Source organism: Drosophila bipectinata, chromosome XR (genome assembly GCF_030179905.1).
Source record: "Drosophila bipectinata strain 14024-0381.07 chromosome XR, DbipHiC1v2, whole genome shotgun sequence".
NCBI classification, from domain to species: Eukaryota; Metazoa; Arthropoda; class Insecta; order Diptera; family Drosophilidae; genus Drosophila; species Drosophila bipectinata.
The window spans coordinates 14,919,800-14,942,413 of record NC_091735.1 but is presented as its reverse complement, the minus strand read 5'-3'; the positions used below and the strand labels follow the sequence as shown (position 1 = coordinate 14,942,413).

Below are 22,614 nucleotides of genomic sequence, written 5' to 3'. Positions count from 1 at the left end.
AAAGTCTTGGCTTATCTGGAACTGCCCTCATGTCGTTATAACGCCAGCACAGTCTCCAGATTTGAATTTAATAGAAAATTTATGGGAAATATTGGACATTGCCATAAGGAAGAGGAAGATTTCCAACAAAAACGAGCTGAAAACTGCTCTTATGGAAGAATGGCAAAAAATTCCAGTGGAAACCACTAAAAAGTTAGTTTCCTCCATGGGTAGTCGTCTCAAAGCTGTCCTGAACCAGAAAGGAGGAAATACAAAATACTAGCGGTTAAGATAGAATTAATAAGTTAAGTAGAATCTACTGCACGAAATAAGCTGCGGCATGGAAAAAGCCTGTATATTTTTTTTTTTAATAATTATTTTGTTTTTATGATTAAGAAAATCGTTTTTATTTAATTAACATGTTAATATTCCCCATTAAAATACTGCATTTAAATTTTTCTGTTATCTTGCTTAGTTTAGCCGGAATAACGACCAGAACTTTTTTCAGGTAACTGCACGAAATAAGCTGCGAGCCACTGTATGTATATTAGTCGGCATATATATTTTGCTATTGGCGATGCTTCATTCTCTTTTTCAATTATTTCTTTATTTAAAGGAAAACAATTAGTGATTTAATTTTTAATAGATATTAGTAACGTATTACTACCAAAAAAAACAATTTTAATTTTTTTTATAATTTTATTTTCTATTTTTTTTTAATTTAAACTAAAATAAACTAAATTCCATAGGTGGCATATGTATTTTGACATAGCTTTGTTTCACAATTAAATACAATATATTGTTATGTAAATTCAATTTAAACAAAAAATTAAAAAAAACAAGAAAGCAAAGCTAACTTTGGGCGGAGCCGAAGTTGATATACCCTTGCAGTTAAAACCGGATATATATCGCAAACATCGGATAAAGGTGGCCAATCCATATGATTACATCATAATAAAACCAATTAATTACAATAAAAAATCTAAAAAAAAGTTCCAAGATTCTATCTTCAAAAATCCGAAAGTTGATATTTCTACCAAATACCATTTCCGATCGTTCAGTTACATGGCAGCTAAAGGATATAGTCGGCCGATACTAATTAAATTTCGTAGGTCGGATTAACTGACCAAAAATATAATCTGTACCAAGTTCCAGCTTTCTATCTTCAAAAACACGAAAGTTGGGTCATTTCCGATCGTTCAGTTATATGGCAGCTATAAAATATAGTCGGCCGATCCTTATGAAATTTGGCACTCTCTAACTCTAAAAAAACACCAAAGTTATACCATTTCCGATCAATCAGTTATATGGCAGCTATAGGATATAGTCGGCCGATCCCGTCCGTTCCGACTTATATACTGCGTGCAAAGGACAGAAGGGTGTGTGCAAAGTCTCAAGTCGATAGCTTTAAAACTGAGAGACTAGTTTGCGTAGAAACAGATAGACGGACAGACGGTCAGATGGACAGACGGACATGCTCATATCAACTCAGGAGGTGATCCTGATCAAGAATATATATACTTTATAGGGTCGGATATGTCTCCTTCACTGCGTTGCACACTTTTGGAAAAAATTATAATACCCTCTGCAAGGGTATAAAAATGCATCTAGAGGGCACCATATCTTTGGAATATTCATCCTAAGTGTAAATATCCAATTTTATACATTTATTTTAGTGCTTCTATGTTTTTTCCCAAACATTTTCCTATGGAAGTTTTTTGTTTTCTATTGAAATCAGAAGATCCAACCATTTTCCAATTTTGAAAGTTTTGTTTTAATTTTAATTTAAGGAAAAGCTCGAAATAATTTTTTGATAACAGTTTCACTCAGAGCTTCAAAGAGTTAAGACGAGCAACTAACCTACGCTCCAAGCTACAGCTTATCTGTTTAATCTACCAACCGATCATCCGATTCGAAAACTTCTTCGCGATATACCGCAAAAAAAACAAAAACTATAAACAAGTGAACTTGCTTTACTTACGCACCAAGGGCCCGAGCCCAAAACAACTACAATGTCTCGCCCACCCGATCGACCGCCCGACCGACCACTGACAACGATTAACACGATAAAAAGTGAACCAAAGTACATAATTATTACCAGAACTGATAATGGGAAATTTGAAAATATATATCACCTTTTATTATTAAACAAGAAAGGAAAGCTAACTTCGGGCGGAGCCGAAGTTTATATACCCTTGCAGTTAAAACCGGATATATATCGCAAACATCGGATATAGTTGGCCGATCCTTATGGGAATAGGAATATATACTCCAATTTATTACAATACAAAATCTAAAAAAAGTCCCAAGCTTCTATCTTCAAAAATACGAAAGTTGATATTTCTACCAAATACCATTTCCGATCGTTCAGTTATATGGCAGCTATAGGATATAGTCGGCCGATCCTAATGAAATTTGGTAGGTTGGATCAACTGACCAAAAATAGAGTCTGTACTAAATTCCAGCTTTCTATCTTCAAAATCACGAAAGTTGGGTCATTTCCGATCGTTCAGTTATATGACAGCTATAGGATATAGTCGGCCGATCCTTATGAAATTTGGCATGTCGTATTATTTTGCCAAAAATAGCTCTCACCTAAAATTTGAACTCTCTAACTCTAAAAATACCAAAGTTATACCATTTCCGATCAATCAGTTATATGGCAGCTATAGGATATAGTCGGCCGATCCGGGCCGTTCCGACTTATATACTGCGTGCAAAGGAAAGAAGGGTGTGTGCAAAGTTTCAAGACGATAGCTTTAAAACTGAGAGACTAGTTTGCGTAGAAACAGACAGACGGACAGACAGACAGACGGACAGACGGACAGACGGACATGCTCATATCAACTCAGGAGGTGATCCTGATCAAGAATATATATACTTTATAGGGTCGGAGATGTCTCCTTCACTGCGTTGCACACTTTTGGACAAAATTATAATACCCTCTGCAAGGGTATAAAAAGTGATAGACTACACCTGTAATGGATCAGTCGAAACATGCAAAAAACTTAGATCTGGTACCCTTCTCGTCAAAACAAAAAACCATTTTCAAGCTCAGAAATTACTTAAAATGCAATTATTCCACAACTTTCCGGTACACGTCGAAGAGCACAAAACTCTAAACTCCACCAAAGGCATTATATACTCTAACGAGTTAAGGAACATTGATGAAAATGAAATCTTGGAAGAACTGAAAGCTCAAAACGTTATTGACGTCCGAAAAATATTAAAAAAAGACAAGAACGATAGCAATAAAACGACAGAAACTGGCCTTATCATACTTACATTTGCAACAATTACCCTACCCGACAAACTCTGGATAGAATACGAAGTGGTTAACATACGACCATGCATTCCACCTCCAATGAGATGCTTCAACTGTCTCAGATTTGGACTTCCCTCCTCCTACTGTAAAAGCCCTAAAACATGCGCCAACTGCTCCAAAGAAAATCACACAACAAACGACGAACCATGCACCAATACCCCAACCTGCATCAACTGCAAATACGAAGATGACCAAATCAAACACCACAACGCTATGGACAAATCATGCCCCGCCTTTATCAAACAAAAAGAATTAACGGCCATCAAAATAACGCAAAAAGTAGACCACAAGACAGCCCGCTTCATATACAACACACGCCATACCCACTCACCAATATCCTACGCCCAAAAAGCCGCTATCACTACACACAAAGAACCAGCTACCGAAACAACAACGCGCGCAACCACTACATCACTACTAGACAAATTATCACCTATGAGGACTCCCCTGAAGAACACATGGACACCACTGCATCAACATCATTATACTCCACACGCTCCGAAATTTCGGATGAACTTAAATTAAAAATATTCACAGCCAAATCAAATAAGTTAGGAACTACCTTGAAATCAAAAGACAAAAACAACCAAAAAACTAAATCCGATAAGAAAACTAGTAAGAAATGTAAGGTATCTGAGAACATGAATATAATGAGCACAGATGAAGATTTAGACCTATGAAATGATACGTAACATATCAATAGAAAATTATTTTACTTCTAGTTATCCTTAAACTATCCCTTAACATGCTTAAAGTATTACAATTAAATATAAATGGATACCTCAATAATTATAATCACCTACAAATACTCATAAAAAACAAGAAAGCAAAGCTAACTTCGGGCGGAGCCGAAGTTGATATACCCTTGCAGTTAAAACCGGATATATATCGGAAACATCGGATATAGTTGGCCGATCCTTATGGGAATATGAATATATAATCCAATTTATTACAATACAAAATCTAAAAAACGTCCCAAACTTCTATCTTCAAAAATACGAAAGTTGATATTTCTACCAAATACCATTTCCGTTCGTTCAGTTATATGGCAGCTATAGGATATAGTCAGCCGATCCTAATGAAATTTGGTAGGTCGGATCAACTGACCAAATATATAATCTGTACCAACGTCCAGCTTTCTATCTTCAAAAACACGAAAGTTGGGTCATTTCCGATCGTTCAGTTATATGGCAGCTATAGGATATAGTCGGCCGATCCTTACGAAATTTGGCATGTCGTATTATTTTGCCCAAAATAGCGCTCGTGTTTGAAAAAATTGAAATATAACTCTTATTTTCAATTTTTATAATAATAATTAAGAATAAGAATTATTTTTCAATTTTTATAAAAAAAATAAAAATAAAAATTATGATTCAATTTTTATTAAAAAAATTGAAAATAAGTGTTACGATTCAATTTTTATTATAAAAATTTTTCCTATTAGTTGTGCAAATAAGTAAGAGTAAGAGAACCGAATCTCTCACACCGGGTTGGCTTTGCTTTCATTCACTCATTAAGTTAATTCACTTAACTCATTTTGAGCATTGTACATTTGAATGTGTGTTTTTTGACACTCATGCAGATGTCTACTCTATAATAACATTTAAATTTAATTCGAATGTACATACAAACCTAGATTAAGTACACATATACATATACATCTATGTTTAAGTCAAATGTCACATAGAGTTTAAGCAGAAGGCCTTTGTAGCTATTGCTTAATACAAACAAAAATTACCCGCACTTTATAATTGCTGGCAATTTCGTTATAATAATAAATTTTTTGATAATTAAGATTTGAAAAAAATTAGATTTTTTTAAACTTCTTTTGCAATTCTTAAGTTAACACTTTGATAAACGCGGAAAAGAGTCCTATTATTTCTATAAATAGTCCAAAATATTACATAACTATTTGGACTAATAGATACAATAGAAGATATTCTAGATACAATAGAAGGGTGCTACAATATATCTAAACTAAAACAAAGTCTAACTAAAACAAGAAAGGAAAGCTAACTTCGGGCGGAGCCGAAGTTGATATACCCTTGCAGTTAAAACCGGAATATAGAATAGAATCTGTACCAAGTTCCAGCTTTCTATCTTCAAAAACACGAAAGTTGGGTCATTTCCGATCGTTCAGTTATATGACAGCTATAGGATATAGTCGGCCGATCCTTATGAAATTTGGCATGTCGTAATGTTTTGCCAAAAATAGCACTCATGTCAAATTTGAACTCTCTAACTCTAAAAACACCAAAGTTATACCATTTCCGATCAATCAGTTATATGGCAGCTATAGGATATAGTCGGCCGATCCCGGTCGTTCCGACTTATATACTGCGTGCAAAGGAAAGAAGGGTGTGTGCAAAGTTTCAAGACGATAGCTTTAAAACTGAGAGACTAGTTCGCGTAGAAACAGACAGACAGACGGACAGACGGACAGACGGACATGCTCATATCAACTCAGGAGGTGATCCTGATCAAGAATATATATACTTTATAGGGTCGGAGATGTCTCCTTCACTGCGTTGCACACTTTTGACCAAAATTATAATACCCTCTGCAAGGGTATAAAAATCATATATCATTTACCCAAAAGTATCTTTATTTTTTAAATATCTTATCTCACAAACAATTTCTTTTCCTGACAACAAAAATTTGATTAGCTTTAACGACAATTAATTTACTTTATTGGATCGAAAAGATTCCTTCTTCCCTTTAAATATATTGTCAATAAAACCAAATGTTAATTGGGGCGCTCTTGAAAATCATTCAATAAGCCCTTTAAGCTATTCAGAAAGTTCCACCACATTTTCTGAAATTAAATAACATAATATTTTCCATTTCTACTAAAGCTTACTGGCACATTACCACAACTGTAGGAGTTACTGAGACCTAGAAGAGGAGACTTTTGTGCACAGGCCCTAAGGCGAAGCCTTTTTTGTTTAGGCCCCCAAAACTCACAGACTCCGCGTAGATTAGAAGACTTCTTCAGAAAGCTGGGTGGGACCACGAACCGCCACAAGTAGAACCTTACGAGCAGCACATCAGAGATCTATACCAAGATCCTTGCCTGAGCCTTGGCGGCAGTAGTAGTTGCGAGAGGTTTTGGCCACAAAACATTTACTTAAATTCCATTCCACTTTCATTATCAAATACACTTTAAATAAATTCAATCAACGGCAATTTGCCGGCAGAGTTGCTGCAAAGGCGTCGCCTATTCGCAAATATGTGCAATTTATTTATTGTTGCCACGCCGAATACCCAGTAGATTTTGTTGTTATTACCTTGGAAATATAAATTATTATATTTATACCCTTGCAGAGGGTATTATAATTTTGGTCAAAAGTGTGCAACGCAGTGAAGGAGACATCTCCGACCCTATAAAGTATATATATTCTTGATCAGGATCACCTCCTGAGTTGATATGAGCATGTCCGTCTGTCCGTCTGTCCGTCTGTCTGTCCGTCTGTCTGTCCGTCTGTCTGTCCGTCTGTCTGTCCGTCTGTCTGTTTCTACGCGAACTAGTCTCTCAGTTTTAAAGCTATCGTCTTGAAACTTTGCACACACCCTTCTTTCCTTTGCACGCAGTATATAAGTCGGAACGGCCCGGATCGGCCGACTATATCCTATAGCTGCCATATAACTGATTGATCGGAAATGGTATAACTTTTGTGTTTTTAGAGTTAGAGAGTTCAAATTTGACATGAGAGCTATTTTTGGCAAAACATTACGTCATGCCAAATTTCATAAGGATCGGCCGACTATATCCTATAGCTGCCATATAACTGAACGATCGGAAATGACCCAACTTTCGTGTTTTTAAAAATAGAAAGCTGGAATTTAATACAGATTCTATTTTTAATCAGTTTATCCAACCTACCAAATTTCATTAGGATCGGCCGACTATATCTCATAGCTGCCATATAACTGAACGATCGTAAATGGTATTTGGTAGAAATATCAACTTTCGTATTTTCGAAGATAGAAGTTTGGGACTTTTTTTAGATTTTGTATTGTAATAAATTGGATTATATATTCCTATTCAGATAAGGATCGGCCAACTATATCCGATGTTTGCGATATATATCCGGTTTTAACTGCAAGGGTATATAAACTTCGGCTCCGCCCGAAGTTAGCTTTCCTTTCTTGTTTTATTATTTTTTGTGAAATGATGAAAGCAAAATGGGATTTTTTAATGGCTAGAATAGCAAACTTTTTGGTGGAAATATGGTCAGAACAGAAGTATAATGTCTATAATCTCTCAAGCTTTTTTGGTTGGCTTTTTAGTTTAACCAATTAATAGTATTATATAGAATACCCCTTCCACTGTTAGGGTATTAAGAATTCTACTCCAAGTCCTTCCAAGGCTTTTTGACTCTACCTGTTGTTGTATCTGCAAATTGAATTTTCGTTTTGCATTTTGTGCGATTTTCGGCAATTCATTAAGATCTCCCTCTCTCTTTGCCCCGACTGCTGTTGCACTTTCCACAAAATGCAAATTTTCAAATTCGGAAAAGCTTTTTGAGAAAAACTAGAGAAATAAAAGCAAAGACGCAGTGGCAAAGGCACAAAGCAGCGCCAAATTGGCAATACAATGTGGCCCAAAAGAGGGCCTTTTGGTGAAAACGTTGAGACATCTGGGTTGCCAGTCGCCTTAATTAACTAATAAGATTCCAAAGTTTCATCCTATTTTTGTTTTTTTGTTACATTTTGAGGGCAGAGCATCCTGTGCATCCTGCAATCGCAAAATGTGAATTTTGAATTGTGGTTTCATCGACTGAAACGATTAACTTCTCGATTCGGTGGCAAATCGCATCAAAGGGAATTATCCGGGCCGGACCGATTGATTTACTGCGGAGGACTCTGGACTCTTTAACTTTAAGTGACTTTAAGCTGCTCTCCAGTCTTGGCATCCCTTCAGTTATGAATTATGGAAAGGCAACAGGTGAGACACGGACATGGCGAAAGGATGAAGGATTATGTGGGATGTGAGGGGATTTCACTCAAAAATGGTTAGAGTTGAATAACTTTAATGGAAATACTACAATAGTTCTACTTATAATACCTTATATTAAAGAAAATAATAAATACCCCTTCTTCTTCTGAAAATGTAGGATTTTTTTTTGCGAAGGAGGAGGTAAACTTTTCGCACCTCTTCGAAAAACTGTCCTCCGTGACGTCAGAGTTGGCATGCAGATAGGACACTGACAACCCTTAAGCCCCACCCCGCTCCGTTCCCAGACGGGCAGGACTAAGGACCTAAGGGGCATCCACAGAGCCGGGACATGCGAAAGGCACTGAGGGAGCAGCGTAGCTGATTAAAATGCGTTGCAGGAGCATAAAAAGCATTGAGTTGCATTTGCATTTATATTGTTTTGACCCCGGCATTGTTATCATTTCTTTTCCGCCACTATCTCTCGCTCTCCGTCTCTGTCTCCGACTCCGTCGTCCTGCCACTTTGTGGACACGTAGTTGGGCTTTCAGCTTCAGTTTGCAGGGCACAGTGCTCCTCCCGGCTGATCCTTGATTATGCCCCCGGCATTAAGCCAACTTTTGAGCTTGAGCTTTCCCAGCCGCCGTATTTTATGTCACTTTCTGTGGCCAAGACTTTGCGACTTTCGCGACCAGTTGTGGCAGGTCGGTAGGAGGTTCAAAATAATGGCCAGAGATAATGCGCAGAACTAAACGAGTCAACAGATGATTAGTTTCCTTTGCAAATAAAGGGTCCCACTGTCGGGCATCACATAACCTTTTAACACTCCCAACATCATTTGAAAACGTAGCAGTCGTAGGCCTTAGATGTCACAGTACATTGGTTCAACCATATTCGTTCGAAATGAACCACGTAAGAGTTTCTCCAAAAAAAAAATTATACAAAAAAATAATACAAACTACCTCTATTTTTGTGTTAGATTTACCAAATCTCAAAGAGTGACTTCGTGAGTAACTGGATCCAAAAGCACTTTGGGGACCAGAATGGATCTTTCAATAGAAGTACTGACCATGTTGGCGGCGGGATTCAATTCAATAATCGACCTTTGCAATCCAGTAACGAAGATGGAGCTTACAACGACAATAATTCAAATATCATTGACTTATCAGAAGATTGCTGCGGGCACGATGAATGTGTGCAAGATATCATAACAATCGAAGATGATGAAGAGCTTGATAGTACCAGGTGGATGGAAGAATTCGTTGACGTGGAAGACCGCAGCGAAAATACTCTAAGCCACATCGACGGGAACAGCCTCAATGATGATGATGAGGCAAGTCTTCAAGACGAGGACCATATCTATATGAGTAACGAGGCCAATCAGAACGAGGAGTCCAGCAACCAGAGTGAGCTCTACTATGCTGACTCGGAATACGAAGCCACCTCTGAGAATGAAAGCAAGAACTTCAATAGCAATGAAAGCGTGAACTCAAGCAATCAAAGCGAGTACAGCCCGGAAAACGAAAACAACTTGGCCAATTTGACCAACGACAATGAGAAGAACTCCATGAACGAGAACTCGAGTAACGAGAATATGTAAAATCTGGGCGAGAACTCAAACATTCAAAGCGATTACGACACGGAGAACGAGTTCGACTGGGAGCTCGTGACACTCGCGGAGTACTGGAGCAATTGGAAGACTAATTGCTAATTGGAAGACTAATTAGAGACTAACCTAGATATCCTTTACAGATGAACAATTCTGACTGGAATCAGAATGGAAGCGACTAGCATTTTGACCCGGAGTGATCTCGACTCTTGCATTAATCTCCATGAACACATTGATTGATAGGAAACGATGCTGCAGAAGACTCTGGGCATTAGCTACAATGATCATTCCCATAAATAGAACACTCTCCTGAAGCAGACAGGCATCATTAGCTACAATAATGAAGACCTTACAAAAGCAGACGCCTATTAGTTACCATGATGGTTCCCATAAACAGAAGTATACTGTACCAAACCAGACACTCATTAGCTATAATAATTATTATCATAAATGGAAGACTGCACCAAAAAAACAAACTCTGTTTATATAGATGTATAGCTTCGTAAAGGCCGCAAGCTGGCAAAACATGACAATAAATACAAATGAAAGCTGCAGTATTATTTTGTACATTTTCTTACACTTTTTAGTCGGTAGCTCTATGGGTTTTTCCTCCATTAAATCGGTTAGCTAGTGTCAGTTTACCAATGACACTTGATATCTGCACTGGCCTGTATACATACAAATAATTCTTAAGTTTAAAGTTACTGATCCCTACGAATTAAACCGGTAATCCATGCTGGGCTTCGTGAAGAGGCACGCGATCTAATTTAAAAGTCCATACTCGAGCCGGAGCTTCTACGCTGGAATACGTCGAGGAATATGCTTTTATAGAGCTTTTATAGAATAAAGTGACTTCTGGGAAAATTCTGGAATAAAATGTACTCTTCTGCCCCTAAGATTTCCGGAGACTCTGCCCTGGAGGGCCTCTTTTATTGGGACTTATTGGATTATTATACTGTAGCCACGGATAGTAAGTAAGCTCCGACTGTAGTAAGGATATATTCGAGGATGGAATAAATAAATAAATAACCATATTTTGTAACATGAAGGGCTTTATGTTTTTATCTTATTGTGGAGCTTTATTAAGTAATCATTATAGTAAGCAAAGAGAAAGGTCATGCTATTGTCAAATCCCTAGAAGACCGAATGGATCTATCTATACATTGATCCGCCTCATCGGGCATCATATATTCCTTGAAAGTATTTCTTATTATTGTTATTGTTGTAGTCCGAGCTAATCCCAGTATCGGTGGCCACTTCAGATACATAGTCTTCGGAATCCACAAAATCTGAGTTCCATGCGTATTCAGTGTCCGAATCTCCACCAGAATCCATAGTTGAATCCTCCTCGTCAGAGAAAAATTCCTCATAGACGGACCTATCGTCTTCTTTTGAATCATTTGAAGCAAAGCGATCGATTAGCTTCATGCTTTGATCCTTGAACCAAACTAGCAGCCAAATCCACTGGTAAAGACGTTCAAGCATCCAGAATTCTAGTCCACGAGCTGACTATTTAAAAGGTTAAAGAAAATTATTCAAGTTAAAGAATTCTTTTTACTTTTTACTCACAAACATGTTAGAAGGATTATTCTTTAATGATTTTATACTTGACTCCCTTTTAATAGAACTTTCAGTAACTGCCCTGAGCCTAAACCCAGGTGTTTTTTTCTGAGGTTTTTCACATGGCCTGCTGGATCAAGATTTTTGTCCTTCATTATACCATGATGGCCCCTCCAACACTATTATCTTATGTTTTTTTTGATTTTTAATGAAAATAATAATCGACATATTAAAGTACCATAAATTAGTAAAATTAGTTTTAAATTATTTTGAAAAAGTTTAAAAAGAAAAACACATGTCCTAAGTTAGATTTTCTTTCAAGGAAAATCAATAAAGTGTTTATTTTTAGTTCATTTTATTTGAAACTTATTTTCAACAAAAATATCACATCCTTCCAGGTAGCACTACTTGAGAAGGTCTTTCAGTCTAGAAATTCATAATTCGATATATTCCAGCTTGGAGCTTCAGCTGGCCGACGACTGGAGCTCTGAAGTCGTTTTCTTTTTCCAGTAGAGCCCATTGACCACACGATACTTAGAAAGCACCTCTTCAGGAACAACAAAGGTTCCCCGCAAGGACATCGATAGCCAGAAGTAGGCAGAGGAGTCCCCGAACTAGTATGGATCTCATACCGGCTGTCGCACTGACCCGCTACTTGTAATATGGCCTTAAAGGTTAAATAGACACAGAAATCCATTATTATTAAAAAATATTTAAAAAAGTCATATAAAAAGAATCATATTTTATAATAATTTACAATTGATTTGCGAAGCACATCTTACGGAACATATAGTCATGTTTTCACCTATGAAAACCAGATCTCCTTGTTTTTGAAGCGTTCCGTGAAGGTCTTCTTCCAATGTCCGCTGCGGCAGCCACCCTCGCAGTTGCACCCGACGACGTTGCACTTGCCATGGCCGCAGAAGTGACCGCTCTTGATCGTCTTACCGTCGGCGCATATGACGCTCTCGCAATGGGAATAATATTCGTGCTTCACCGAATCGACCGTAACACAGAAGCCATTCGTCTTGAACTTGATGCGCATCCCGTAACAGCATGAGGTACTAGATTCCTGGGCGAGGACAACGATCACCAGGATAGCGCACGGTAGTCCCAATATCCATCTTAAGGCCATGGTGGCTAGCTTAAGACTAATCCACTCTTGAAAAAAAACACGCTTTTTATACGACTTTCCAGGTCGTACAGTAATTAAGTAATTATTTTTATGGCCTCTACAATCGTGGGTTTTAAGAAAAGTTTTTACTTTAAAGTTTGAACCAAAATACAAGATCTGTCCGATTAGAATTTGAGGAACATACTGGGTATCTTAAAGTAAGAAGGTCTATCTAGAGAACTACTTTCTTGTAAGAACTCTACTCTTTTTATTTTATAAAAGTTATCATAAATCTATTAACGAAAACAACTGAATAAATATTGCCTTTAGTTTGTCTGAGTAATAGCAGAGTCACCATTTTTATACAGAGGGTATTATAATTTTGTCCAAAAGTGTGCAACGCAGTGAAGGAGACATCTCCGACCCTATAAAGTATATATATTCTTGATCAGGATCACCTCCTGAGTTGATATGAGCATGTCCGTCTGTCCGTCTGTCCGTCTGTCTGTCTGTCTGTCTGTCCGTTTCTACGCGAACTAGTCTCTCAATTTTAAAGCTATCGAATTAAAACTTTGCACAAACTTTGCACCCTTCTTTCTTTTGCACGCAGTATATAAGTCGGAACGGCCCGGATCGGCCGACTATATCCTATAGCTGCCATATAACTGATTGATCGGAAATGGTATAACTTTGACGTTTTTAAAGTAAGAGAGTTCAAATTTGACACGAGAGCATTTTTTGGCAAAACATTACGACATGCCAAATTTCATAAGGATCGGCCGACTATATCCTATAGCTGCCATATAACTGAACGATCGGAAATTACCCAACTTTCGCGTTTTTGAAGATAGAAGTTTGGGATATTTTAAGGTTTGGTTTTTGTATTATATTAAATTGTGTTATATTATCATATTTTCATAAGGATCGGCCAACTATATCCGATGTTTGCGATATATATCCGGTTTTAACTGCAAGGGTATATAAACTTCGGCTCCGCCCGAAGTTAGCTTTCCTTTCTTGTTATTGTAGCTTTTGAGGTAGCTTTTAAATATTGGTTTAAAAAAACTGTGATTGAAAGCTTTGCAACTGCATTGCACATGTAATTATGAAAAATTTAGATCTCAGAGACTATAAGAGTAGAGCTATAGTATTTGGTATGGAGACTCCTTCAATACCCATGCATTTCAAGTTTGTTTCAAAATTTTGCCAAGCCTCCTCCTGCTCCCACAAATAGCGAATTTCTGTAATCATCTCCTACCCTATAAAGTATGAATATTCTTGATCAGGATCACCTTCTTAGTTGATATGAGCATATCCGTCTATCCGTCTGTCTGTCTTTTTCTACGCGAACTAGTCTCTCAATTTTAAAGCTATCGAATTAAAACTTTGCACAAACTTTGCACCCTTCTTTCTTTTGCACGCAGTATATAAGTCGGAACGGCCGAGATCGGCCGACTATATCCCATAGCTTCCATATAACTGATTGATCGGAAATGGTATTACTTTGGTTTTTTTAGAGTTAGAGAGTTCAAATTTGGCATGAGAGATATTTTTGGCAAAACATTACGACATTTCATTAGGATCGGCCAACTATATCTTATAGCTGCCATATAACTGAACGATCGGAAATAGTATTTGGTAGAAATATAAACTTTTGAAGATAAAAGCTTGGGACTTTTTTTTAGATTTTTTATTTTAGTTAATTGGTTCTATTATGATCTAATCATAAGGATCGGCCAACTGTATCCGATGTTTGCGATATATATCCGGTTTTAACTGCAAGGGTATATCAACTTCGGCTCCGCCCGAAGTTAGATTTCCTTTCTTCTTAATATTATATTTCATAATTGTATATCGCTTATATATTTATTTAATTAATAAACACACATTCAATATAAGTTAAGCTAGACTTTTAATTGTCAGAGATAAGGTGACTATGACGTCATGGAAATCTATATAAAAGTACTTGCTAAACAAGTTCCTGCTGCTAATCAGCTTTTACTAATCTCCCACAACCTTTGACATCACATCCGTATACCTTCTGTCTGTGGGTTTTTTTTGGATTCAGCGCCCCAATTCCGAAGAGAGCACACGCATGAAGACTGATCTTCTTATCGGCAAGCTCAAGCTCTAGGAGGATTAAAAAGCCGGAGCCGAGAGTCTCGCAGCATCAGTTAAAATTATTCCGGTGGCTATTCAAGACTTAAAAAACTTAAGCTAAACTTAAACTTAAAAGTACGAAAATGGTCCAGCCGGTGGTGCTCTTGTCTGCGATTTCTTTTATTTGCGCCGCCCTGGGATCGGAGGAAGTAATACCCGCTTCAAGTGTTTTTATTTTGAAAATTAATTTAAATTCTATTTCACAGTCTTGTTATCTCACTAAAGAGCAGGAGGACGACTGCGCGGCGGTCTGTCATCCGATCGTGAAGCCCCTCCTGAGGTACTTTGAGAAGATTCAGGCCAAAAAATCGCAGTTCCAAAACGAATACTCAGAGTTGAAGAAAAAGTATACGGACTTGGAGGTAAGCCACTCGGAATTACAAAAGGATAAATCGGACTTGCAAAATAGGGTGATTGAAGTTGAAAATCTAAAATCTCAAATTGGTTCAAAAAATTTGGAAATCAAATTTCTAAAAGATAAAATTAGTGAATTAAATAAAACAAATGAACTTGCTACAAAAATACTTCGCGACGACATTGCCAAATTGGGCGAAATAGTAAAGAATATAAATTTTGATAATGGAACAGCCAGTCCATCACCAACCAGGACAGTCCAGCAACAACCTCCACCATCCAAAGGTAAGTTGGCAGAACCCAAGAATGTGAAAAATAAAACATCGAATTCATTAGCTATTCCAGATCGGTGTCCGCAAAGCCAAAATGAAACTGAGATCATCCAAGAAATCCAAATTCCAGGTTCAGATCCGTTTAAAGTGGTCTGTTACTCAAATAAGTGGATTGGTTCTGGTTGGATGATTGTTTATAAACATTGGGGTAAAACAAATTATTTTAATCGCACGTATGAGGAATTTGAAAGAGGAATCAAAGATGTCGAGACGCAGTTGGAGAATAATTACTTTATTGGACTCGAACGATTGCACCTCCTGACATCTAGAAACTCCTATGAGTTAAGAATGAGTCCTGACACATGCGACAACTTTGTCGTTGGGAATCGAAGCGAAGGCTACATGGTGAAAGATACCAAAGGGTGTACTGGACCCATATTGCCGAACCTTACGAAAGTCAAGTTTTCCACCTGGGATCGAGATGAGGATGGATATCCCGATCGTAATTTGGCAAAGGAAATAGGCTATGGCTGGTGGAACGAACCTCGGTATGTATTCTGTTTTCGCTTTATATTTTCTTTTATCTCCAAAAAGAAACTTGTAATTAATTTAATTAATATAAAATATACCTTTTTTTTAATTAATTTTCATTTAATAGAAGTTCTAAGTACTTCACTGCGCTTAGTATGATGATCCGAAGAAAGGATTAAAAAAGAAAACGGCGATTATTAGGAAATGGGAAAAATTATACAAAAATGCATCGAATAAGTTGTGTTATTATTAATTTATGTTTGTACATATATACATACATATATATTTAATATAAATGTATAAATGTAATAATTAATTGTAATTTTTGTTAATTAAGAAGAAAAAGTGTCCATTCTCAAAAATATATATATTTAATAAGGATATATATTCCACAATAACATTACCCTCTTAAAAGTGAAAAAACCTTAAAGAAACATAATAAAATAAGAAAATAAAATAAAATAGGAAAAAGCATTTTTTATTTTAAAATAAACTAGAAACCAGAACGGAAAGCTAACTTGATATACCCTTACAGTTGAAGTTGATATACCCTTGCAGTTAAAACCGGATATATAGATCGCAAACATCGGATATAGTTGGCCGATCCTTATGACAATATGATAATATAACCCAATTTATTATAATATTAAATCTAAAAAAAGTCCCAAACTTCTATCTTCAAACATACCAAAGTTGGTATTTCTACCAAAAACCATTTCCGATCGTTCAGTTCTATGTCAGCTATAAGATATAGTCGGCCGATTCTAATGAAATTTGGTGGGTTAGATCAACTGACCAAAAATAGAATCTGTACTAAGTTTCAGCTTTCTATCTTCAAAAACACGAAAGTTGGGTCATTTTCGATCGTTTAGTTATATGGCAGATATAGCCGGCCGATCCTTACAAAACTCTTTACAAAAATAGCGCTCATGTTTTGAACTCTCAAAATTTGAACTCTCTAACTCTAAAAACACCGAAGTTATACCATTTCCGATCAATCAGTTATATGGCAGCTATAGGATATAGTCGACCGATCCGAGCCGTTCCGACTTATATACTGCGTGCATAGGAAAGAAGGGTGTGTGCAAAGTTTCGATAGCTTTAAAACTGAGAGACTAGTTCGCGTAGAAACAGACAGAGGGACAGACGGACATGCTTATATCAACTCAGGAGGTGATCCTGATCAAGAATATATATACTTTATAGGGTCGGAGATGTCTTCTTCACTGCGTTGCACACATTTGGACAAAATTATAATACCCTCTGCAAATGTATAAATATGTATATCCTTTTGTGTCTATGACCTTTTGAAGACGATTTGGAACGGAATCCACCAAGGTTTGGAGGTAGGTCAACTGAATCTTATTCCACTCCTTTGTGACCTCAGAAATGGTTTCATCCTTTGTCCTAGATAAATCGGCAAATCTATTTCGCTTTATTATTGACCACACATTTTCAATAATATTTAGATCCGGACTTTGGGGTGGCCAATCTAGTGTTTCCACCCCTACTTCTCGCAAAAATGTCGTTATCATTTTCGCCTTGTGGCAAGGAGCGTTGTCCTGCTGGAGAATAAAAGCTTCACCGATGCATCTGTCGCCGCTGGGAAACTCAAAATCGTTTAGGGTATTTAAATATTGACCCTGGTTCATAGAAGCATTAATGGGAACTAAGTCTCCCACACCATTATAGGAAACGCATCCCCAGAATACTACGCTCCCACCTCCATGGCTAATTTTTTGGCATACAGGCGCATTTTTTTTACGATAATCGTACATAACATAAATTACATAACACATATTAATCGTACATAAACTTTTTTTGGTGATGAGTGGAACTCAAAACTACTTTCATTCGTCCACAAAACATTTCGCCAACATTTTTTTTTTTTTTATTATCAATAACTATTGATTGATAATAAAAAAAAAAAGATCTGTCCGCAGTTATGGACAATAGTTAAATTTTATAATGGTACCTTAAATTAGTGGAATATTGAGTAATAAAATGTTTGCTTATCCTAGGAAACTAATTTTAACAGTTAACCTTAGCGATAGAAAGTTGACAATTCAAGTTATTTATTTTCTATGAAATTAAATTTTTTTTTTTTTCTAAGCCTTGACGTTAAAATTAAATTAAAATTAAAATTTGACAGTCGAGAGTATAGAAAAATTTGAATGTTTAGTACTCTAGTTTTTATGTAGGGCCCTTTAGTGGGCCTTAATAGTTCTACAACTGCAGCTCAGTCCCGTTCGCCCGAGTGGCAAAGGTCCAGTGGGTGGGTCCGTTTCAGCCTCCTTGCTGTTGTCTAGTAGATTGATGGCCTCAGGGTTAGGATGTCGGTCCAGCCTTTCCTTGTACTTATTGGCGAATCGCTGAACTTCTGCGCTCACAGATGGGACTCCCAGTTGGGCGTGGATTGTCGCGTTGTCGTGGAACGGATAAGCTCCAGTTAGTGTTCTTAGGGCCCTGTTTTGGGGGAGCTGGATGACCCTTCGGTTGCTTGGACACGCCGTCCCCCATAACTGGATACCATACGTCCAGACTGGCTTTACGATGGTCTTGTATATATGGAGCTTTACTCTTAGCTTCAGCCTGGACCTCCTTCCAGCCAGTGAAGCTGACGCAGCTTGTCCTGGAGTTGCTTCTGTTTGCGCATCAAGTGGGTTCTCCAGGTGAGCCTTCTGTCCAGGGTCATACCCAGATATTTGGGTGTAGGGCTTGCTGGAATTAGAGCGCCTCCGAGACTGACTCCAGGACAGTCGCCTCTCCTCAGTGTGAACGTCGTTTGGGCTGATTTCTCGTGGTTAACGGCAATGTTCCACCTTCGAAGCCACGGGTCGAGGATGTCCAGCTGGCGTTGGAGACATGCAGTAGTCTCCTCTGGCGAGGTTGCAGAGGCAAAAAATGCCGTGTCATCTGCATATGTAGCGGCTAGAAGGCCCTCCTCTTCAGCGACAGGCATGTGTAATTTCGCCAAAATAAGATAGGTTTTGAGATGTACTTTTTTGCAAAGTCCAAACGTTTGAGTTTATTTTTGGGGGTAATGAAAGGTATAGGCTTTGCTATATATGTATTTATGCCAGACTCAATTAAACGCCTTCGTATAGTTCTTTCACTTATGGAATTTAAAGCAGTCAAATTCCACTCCAATGCCGCAGCTTTTGGGGTTTGAGAGGATCTTTTTTAAATTGGCGCACAATCACTGTTGCAGCAGCAACAACCCAACACCATATAATCCTGCAATATTGCAATCCTGCTCCTTGCTCTTTCCCAAGAAAAGTAACCACAAAAATTAGAGCAACTGAAGCTAGGAGTCTCTTTAAAAAAATATGTACACATTTGCTGTCAATTTCAATTTAAATTTTGAAGTTTGTTCACAGTCGTATCCACCTCATGTCCGAGTTATTATTTATTTTTTAATGTTTTTCCTTAATTACCAAATTTTTGTTTTTTTTTTTTTAATTTTTCATTAAACCGCGTTCTGATTATAAATAGAGTATTTTTTGAGCAACAACTTTACTCCATTCTCCTAGACATCCTTGAGTTAAATAACACTTAAATAACAGTGATTTTTTTTAAGTTGTTGATTTAATTTTAGTTGCAAGTCCCATTGCAAGTGTTGTTGCCTTAGCAATATTTAATTGTGATTATATAGGATATACAGTATAGGATATGTGTTAGGATGTAGGCCGCCTCCCAGGTTTCTAATCTTCTTCTATTCTAGGCGCATCGGGGCAGATTGAAAATAGGCGAGTGAAACAGTAAGTTCGGAGCGTTACCAAAAACCGTCAAATGTCGCTTTCCCACTCTCGCCTATTCGCTCTCTCGCATCGCAAGCGCTGAACGATGTGAGAGAGCCACCGAGACACGCCGTCTCTCCCCTTCTTTCTCGAATGCCTTTCTTTCTCTCCTGTTTGCTCTATAGCCGCGCATCAGCCGTTCAGTAAGTGTGAAGGTTGGGGTTGGGATGTTGCGTTCACCTGTGATTCGCACTGAACGAAGCGATATTCTTAATAGTTTTTAACAATATCGCTAAATCGAAGGAATATATGTACGTATTACGGCTATTGATTTGTCATCAACAGATTGTTGTCTCCAATATGCCTGATGAAATACATGACAATCCAAGGTAAATATATATTAAGTAAATATATCAAATAAATACATATATCCAAAAACAAGAAAGGAAAGCTAACGTCGGGCGCAGCCGAAGTTTATATACCCTTGCAGTTAAAACCAGAAAAAATATAATCTGTACTAAGCTCCAGCTTTCTATCTTCAAAAACACAAAAGTTGCGATAATTCCGATCGTTCAGTTATATGGCTGCTATATGATATAGTCGGCCGATCCTTATAAAATTTTTAGGTTGGATTAACTGACCAAAAATATAATCTGTACTAAGTTCCAGCTTTCTATCTTCAAAAACTCGAAAGTTGGTCCGTTTCCGATCGTTCAGTTATATGGCAGCTATAGGAAATAGTCGACCGATTCTTATGAAATTTTGCGTGTCATAATGTTTTGCCAAAGATAGCTCTAGTGTCAAATTTAAATTCTAACTCTAAAAACACCAAAATTATACCATTTCCGATCAATCAGTTATTTGGCAGCTATAGGATATAGTCGGCCGATCCCGGTCGTTCCGACTTATATACTGCGTGCAAAGGAAAGAAGGATGTGTGCAAAGTTTGAAGTCGATAGCTTTAAAACTGAGAGACTAGTTCACGTAGAACAAGAAAGGAAAGCTAACTTCGGGCGGAGCCGAAGTTTATATACCCTTGCAGTTAAAACCGGATATATCGCAAACATCGGATATAGTTGGCCGATCCTTATGAAAATATGATAATATAACCCAATTTAATATAATACAAAAACCAAACCTAAAAATATCCCAAACTTCTATCTTCAAAAACACAAAAGTTTGGTAATTTCCGATCGTTCAGTTATATGGCAGCTATAGGATATAGTGGGCCGATCCTTATGAAATTTAGTAGGTTGGATCAACTGACCAAAAATAGAATCTGTACTAAATTCCACCTTTCTATCTTCAAAAACGCGAAAGTTGGGTCATTTCCGATCGTTCAGTTATATGGTAGCTATAGGATATAGTCGGCCGATCCTTATGATATTCGGCATGTCGTAATGTTTTGCCAAAAATAGCACTCATGTCAAATTTGAACTCTCTAACTCTAAAAACACCAAAGTTATACCATTTCCGATCAATCAGTTATATGGCAGCTATAGGATATAGTCGGCCGATCCGGGCCGTTCCGACTTATATACTGCGTGCAAAGGAAAGAAGGGTGTGTGCAAAGTTTCAAGACGATAGCTTTAAAACTGAGAGACTAGTTCGCGTAGAAACAGACAGACAGACGGACAGACAGACGGACAGACGGACAGACGGACATGCTCATATCAACTCAGGAGGTGATCCTGATCAAGAATATATATACTTTATAGGGTCGGAGATGTCTCCTTCACTGCGTTGCACACTTTTGACCAAAATTATAATACCCTCTGCAAGGGTATAAAAAGACTGACAGCCGGACAAACAGACGGACATGCTCATATCAACTCAGGAGGTGATCCTGATCAAGAATATTTATACTTTATAGGGTCGGAGATGTCTCCTTCACTGCGTTGCACACTTTTGGACAAAATTATAATACCCCCTGCAAGGGTATAAATATATCACATAAATGTACGATGAAATACATCACGAAGGGGGGATTTTGAATACATAACCTTGTTAGCGTGTGGGTTTGAATAGAAAATTCCCTAAACTCGTAATTAATACACAGCTCCGGTAAATTGGTTTATCGCGTACTTTCTGTCATCAATACGCTTTTTAATCGGAATATAAAATTCATTGAAAAAACAAATATGGAAATTCAACACGAGAGAGGAGTTAGTGATCTAAACCGGGGCTCGCATGCATGCGAGTTTCACTTCTGCCGTGCGTGATTACCAATTCCTAATTATCGAAATACTTATTATTACCTTAAAATTATATATTGTATTGTAAACGGTGTGTAAAGTAAATAAAAAATCAGGCGGTCTTCTTCAGTTCTTGTCTTTCGTTTTCGACCTGCTCGGCGCGAATTTATTATTTAATTTAATTTTTTCTATATATTAATTTGATAATAAATAGTTTGGCGTGGCAATTTATATTCCTTAGCGATATTTATTACAGAAATACCCAAGTTATATTTTGTTACAATTTCTGTTCTAATAATTGTACTTAGTTCCAATGTTTTAACCATATTGATTGCTAAAATTTTTTTGAAGAATAAGCAAGAATTTTCAAGAATTAATTTAATTACACTTGGAACCTACCAAATAACAACCAAATCACACGATGTCAAAATACTTGATGCAAAAATCGTTGTCTGCTGGCATTCTTATCAGCAAAAACAAATGACAAAAGAAAATGGACAAAATATTTAGGTAATTTACAGTTAATAATATGCACTTCACTTTGTGCATCATTTTCGCTTTGTTTAACACGATGGTACAAGCAAAGCAAACGTGTGTAGTTAAAAGAAATCTATGTCAAAATATAGGTATTTGCCGACTAGTGTATATATTAATCATATCCATTCAAATGTTTCAAATACACTCAATCGCATATCTCTGCGTACACCCCTCAAAAATTTCAAACTTTAAACACGAATAGATTGGCCATTTATTCATATATTCGACCAATATATTTTACCAATTTTTAAACAAAACTTTAATTTATTGTCTTCAATTACGTATTTTTCTAAATTAATTCA

General features: G+C 37.1%; 4 protein-coding genes across 5 annotated transcripts; 2 read left to right on the top strand and 2 right to left on the bottom strand.

Moving 5' to 3' along the window:
• The first annotated feature begins 9,078 nt into the window (after positions 1 to 9,078).
• LOC108120209 (putative uncharacterized protein DDB_G0284695) lies at positions 9,079 to 10,374 on the top strand. Its single transcript, XM_070276310.1, has 2 exons — positions 9,079 to 9,152; positions 9,220 to 10,374. The coding sequence occupies exons 1-2, from the start codon at positions 9,144 to 9,146 to the stop codon at positions 9,838 to 9,840; spliced, it is 630 nt and encodes a 209-aa protein (XP_070132411.1). The 5' UTR covers positions 9,079 to 9,143; the 3' UTR covers positions 9,841 to 10,374.
• A 527-nt stretch (positions 10,375 to 10,901) lies between these two features.
• On the bottom strand, positions 10,902 to 11,572 carry LOC108120211 (uncharacterized). Its single transcript, XM_017233753.3, has 2 exons — positions 11,419 to 11,572; positions 10,902 to 11,358 (listed from the first exon to the last, which is right to left on the bottom strand). The coding sequence occupies exons 1-2, from the start codon at positions 11,422 to 11,424 to the stop codon at positions 11,023 to 11,025; spliced, it is 342 nt and encodes a 113-aa protein (XP_017089242.2). The 5' UTR covers positions 11,425 to 11,572; the 3' UTR covers positions 10,902 to 11,022.
• A 559-nt stretch (positions 11,573 to 12,131) lies between these two features.
• LOC138925545 (protein Diedel-like) lies at positions 12,132 to 12,548 on the bottom strand. Its single transcript, XM_070276295.1, has one exon. The coding sequence runs from the start codon at positions 12,542 to 12,544 to the stop codon at positions 12,215 to 12,217; it is 330 nt and encodes a 109-aa protein (XP_070132396.1). The 5' UTR covers positions 12,545 to 12,548; the 3' UTR covers positions 12,132 to 12,214.
• Positions 12,549 to 14,714: 2,166 nt separating this feature from the next.
• Positions 14,715 to 16,277, top strand: LOC108120210 (fibroleukin-like). 2 transcript variants are annotated; one of them, XM_070276242.1, is made up of 4 exons: positions 14,715 to 14,832; positions 14,890 to 15,322; positions 15,383 to 15,857; positions 15,968 to 16,277. In XM_070276242.1, exons 1-4 carry the CDS (start codon positions 14,767 to 14,769, stop codon positions 16,017 to 16,019), a joined length of 1,026 nt encoding a protein of 341 aa, XP_070132343.1. In that variant the 5' UTR covers positions 14,715 to 14,766; the 3' UTR covers positions 16,020 to 16,277. The 2 variants fall into 2 exon arrangements, with proteins under 2 accessions (XP_070132343.1, XP_043068996.1); XM_043213061.2 differs by having other exon boundaries at positions 15,374 to 15,857.
• The last annotated feature ends 6,337 nt before the right edge of the window (positions 16,278 to 22,614 follow it).

Coding starts and splice junctions, on each gene's coding strand:
- LOC138925545 (XM_070276295.1), bottom strand. CDS start 12,544: ATGGCCTTAAGATGGATATTGGGACTACCGTGCGCTATCCTGGTGATC.
- LOC108120210 (XM_043213061.2), top strand. CDS start 14,767: ATGGTCCAGCCGGTGGTGCTCTTGTCTGCGATTTCTTTTATTTGCGCC. Junction 14,833..14,889: donor CCGCCCTGGGATCGGAGGAA/GTAATACCCGCT, acceptor TCTATTTCACAG/TCTTGTTATCTCACTAAAGA. Junction 15,858..15,967: donor GGCTGGTGGAACGAACCTCG/GTATGTATTCTG, acceptor TTCATTTAATAG/AAGTTCTAAGTACTTCACTG.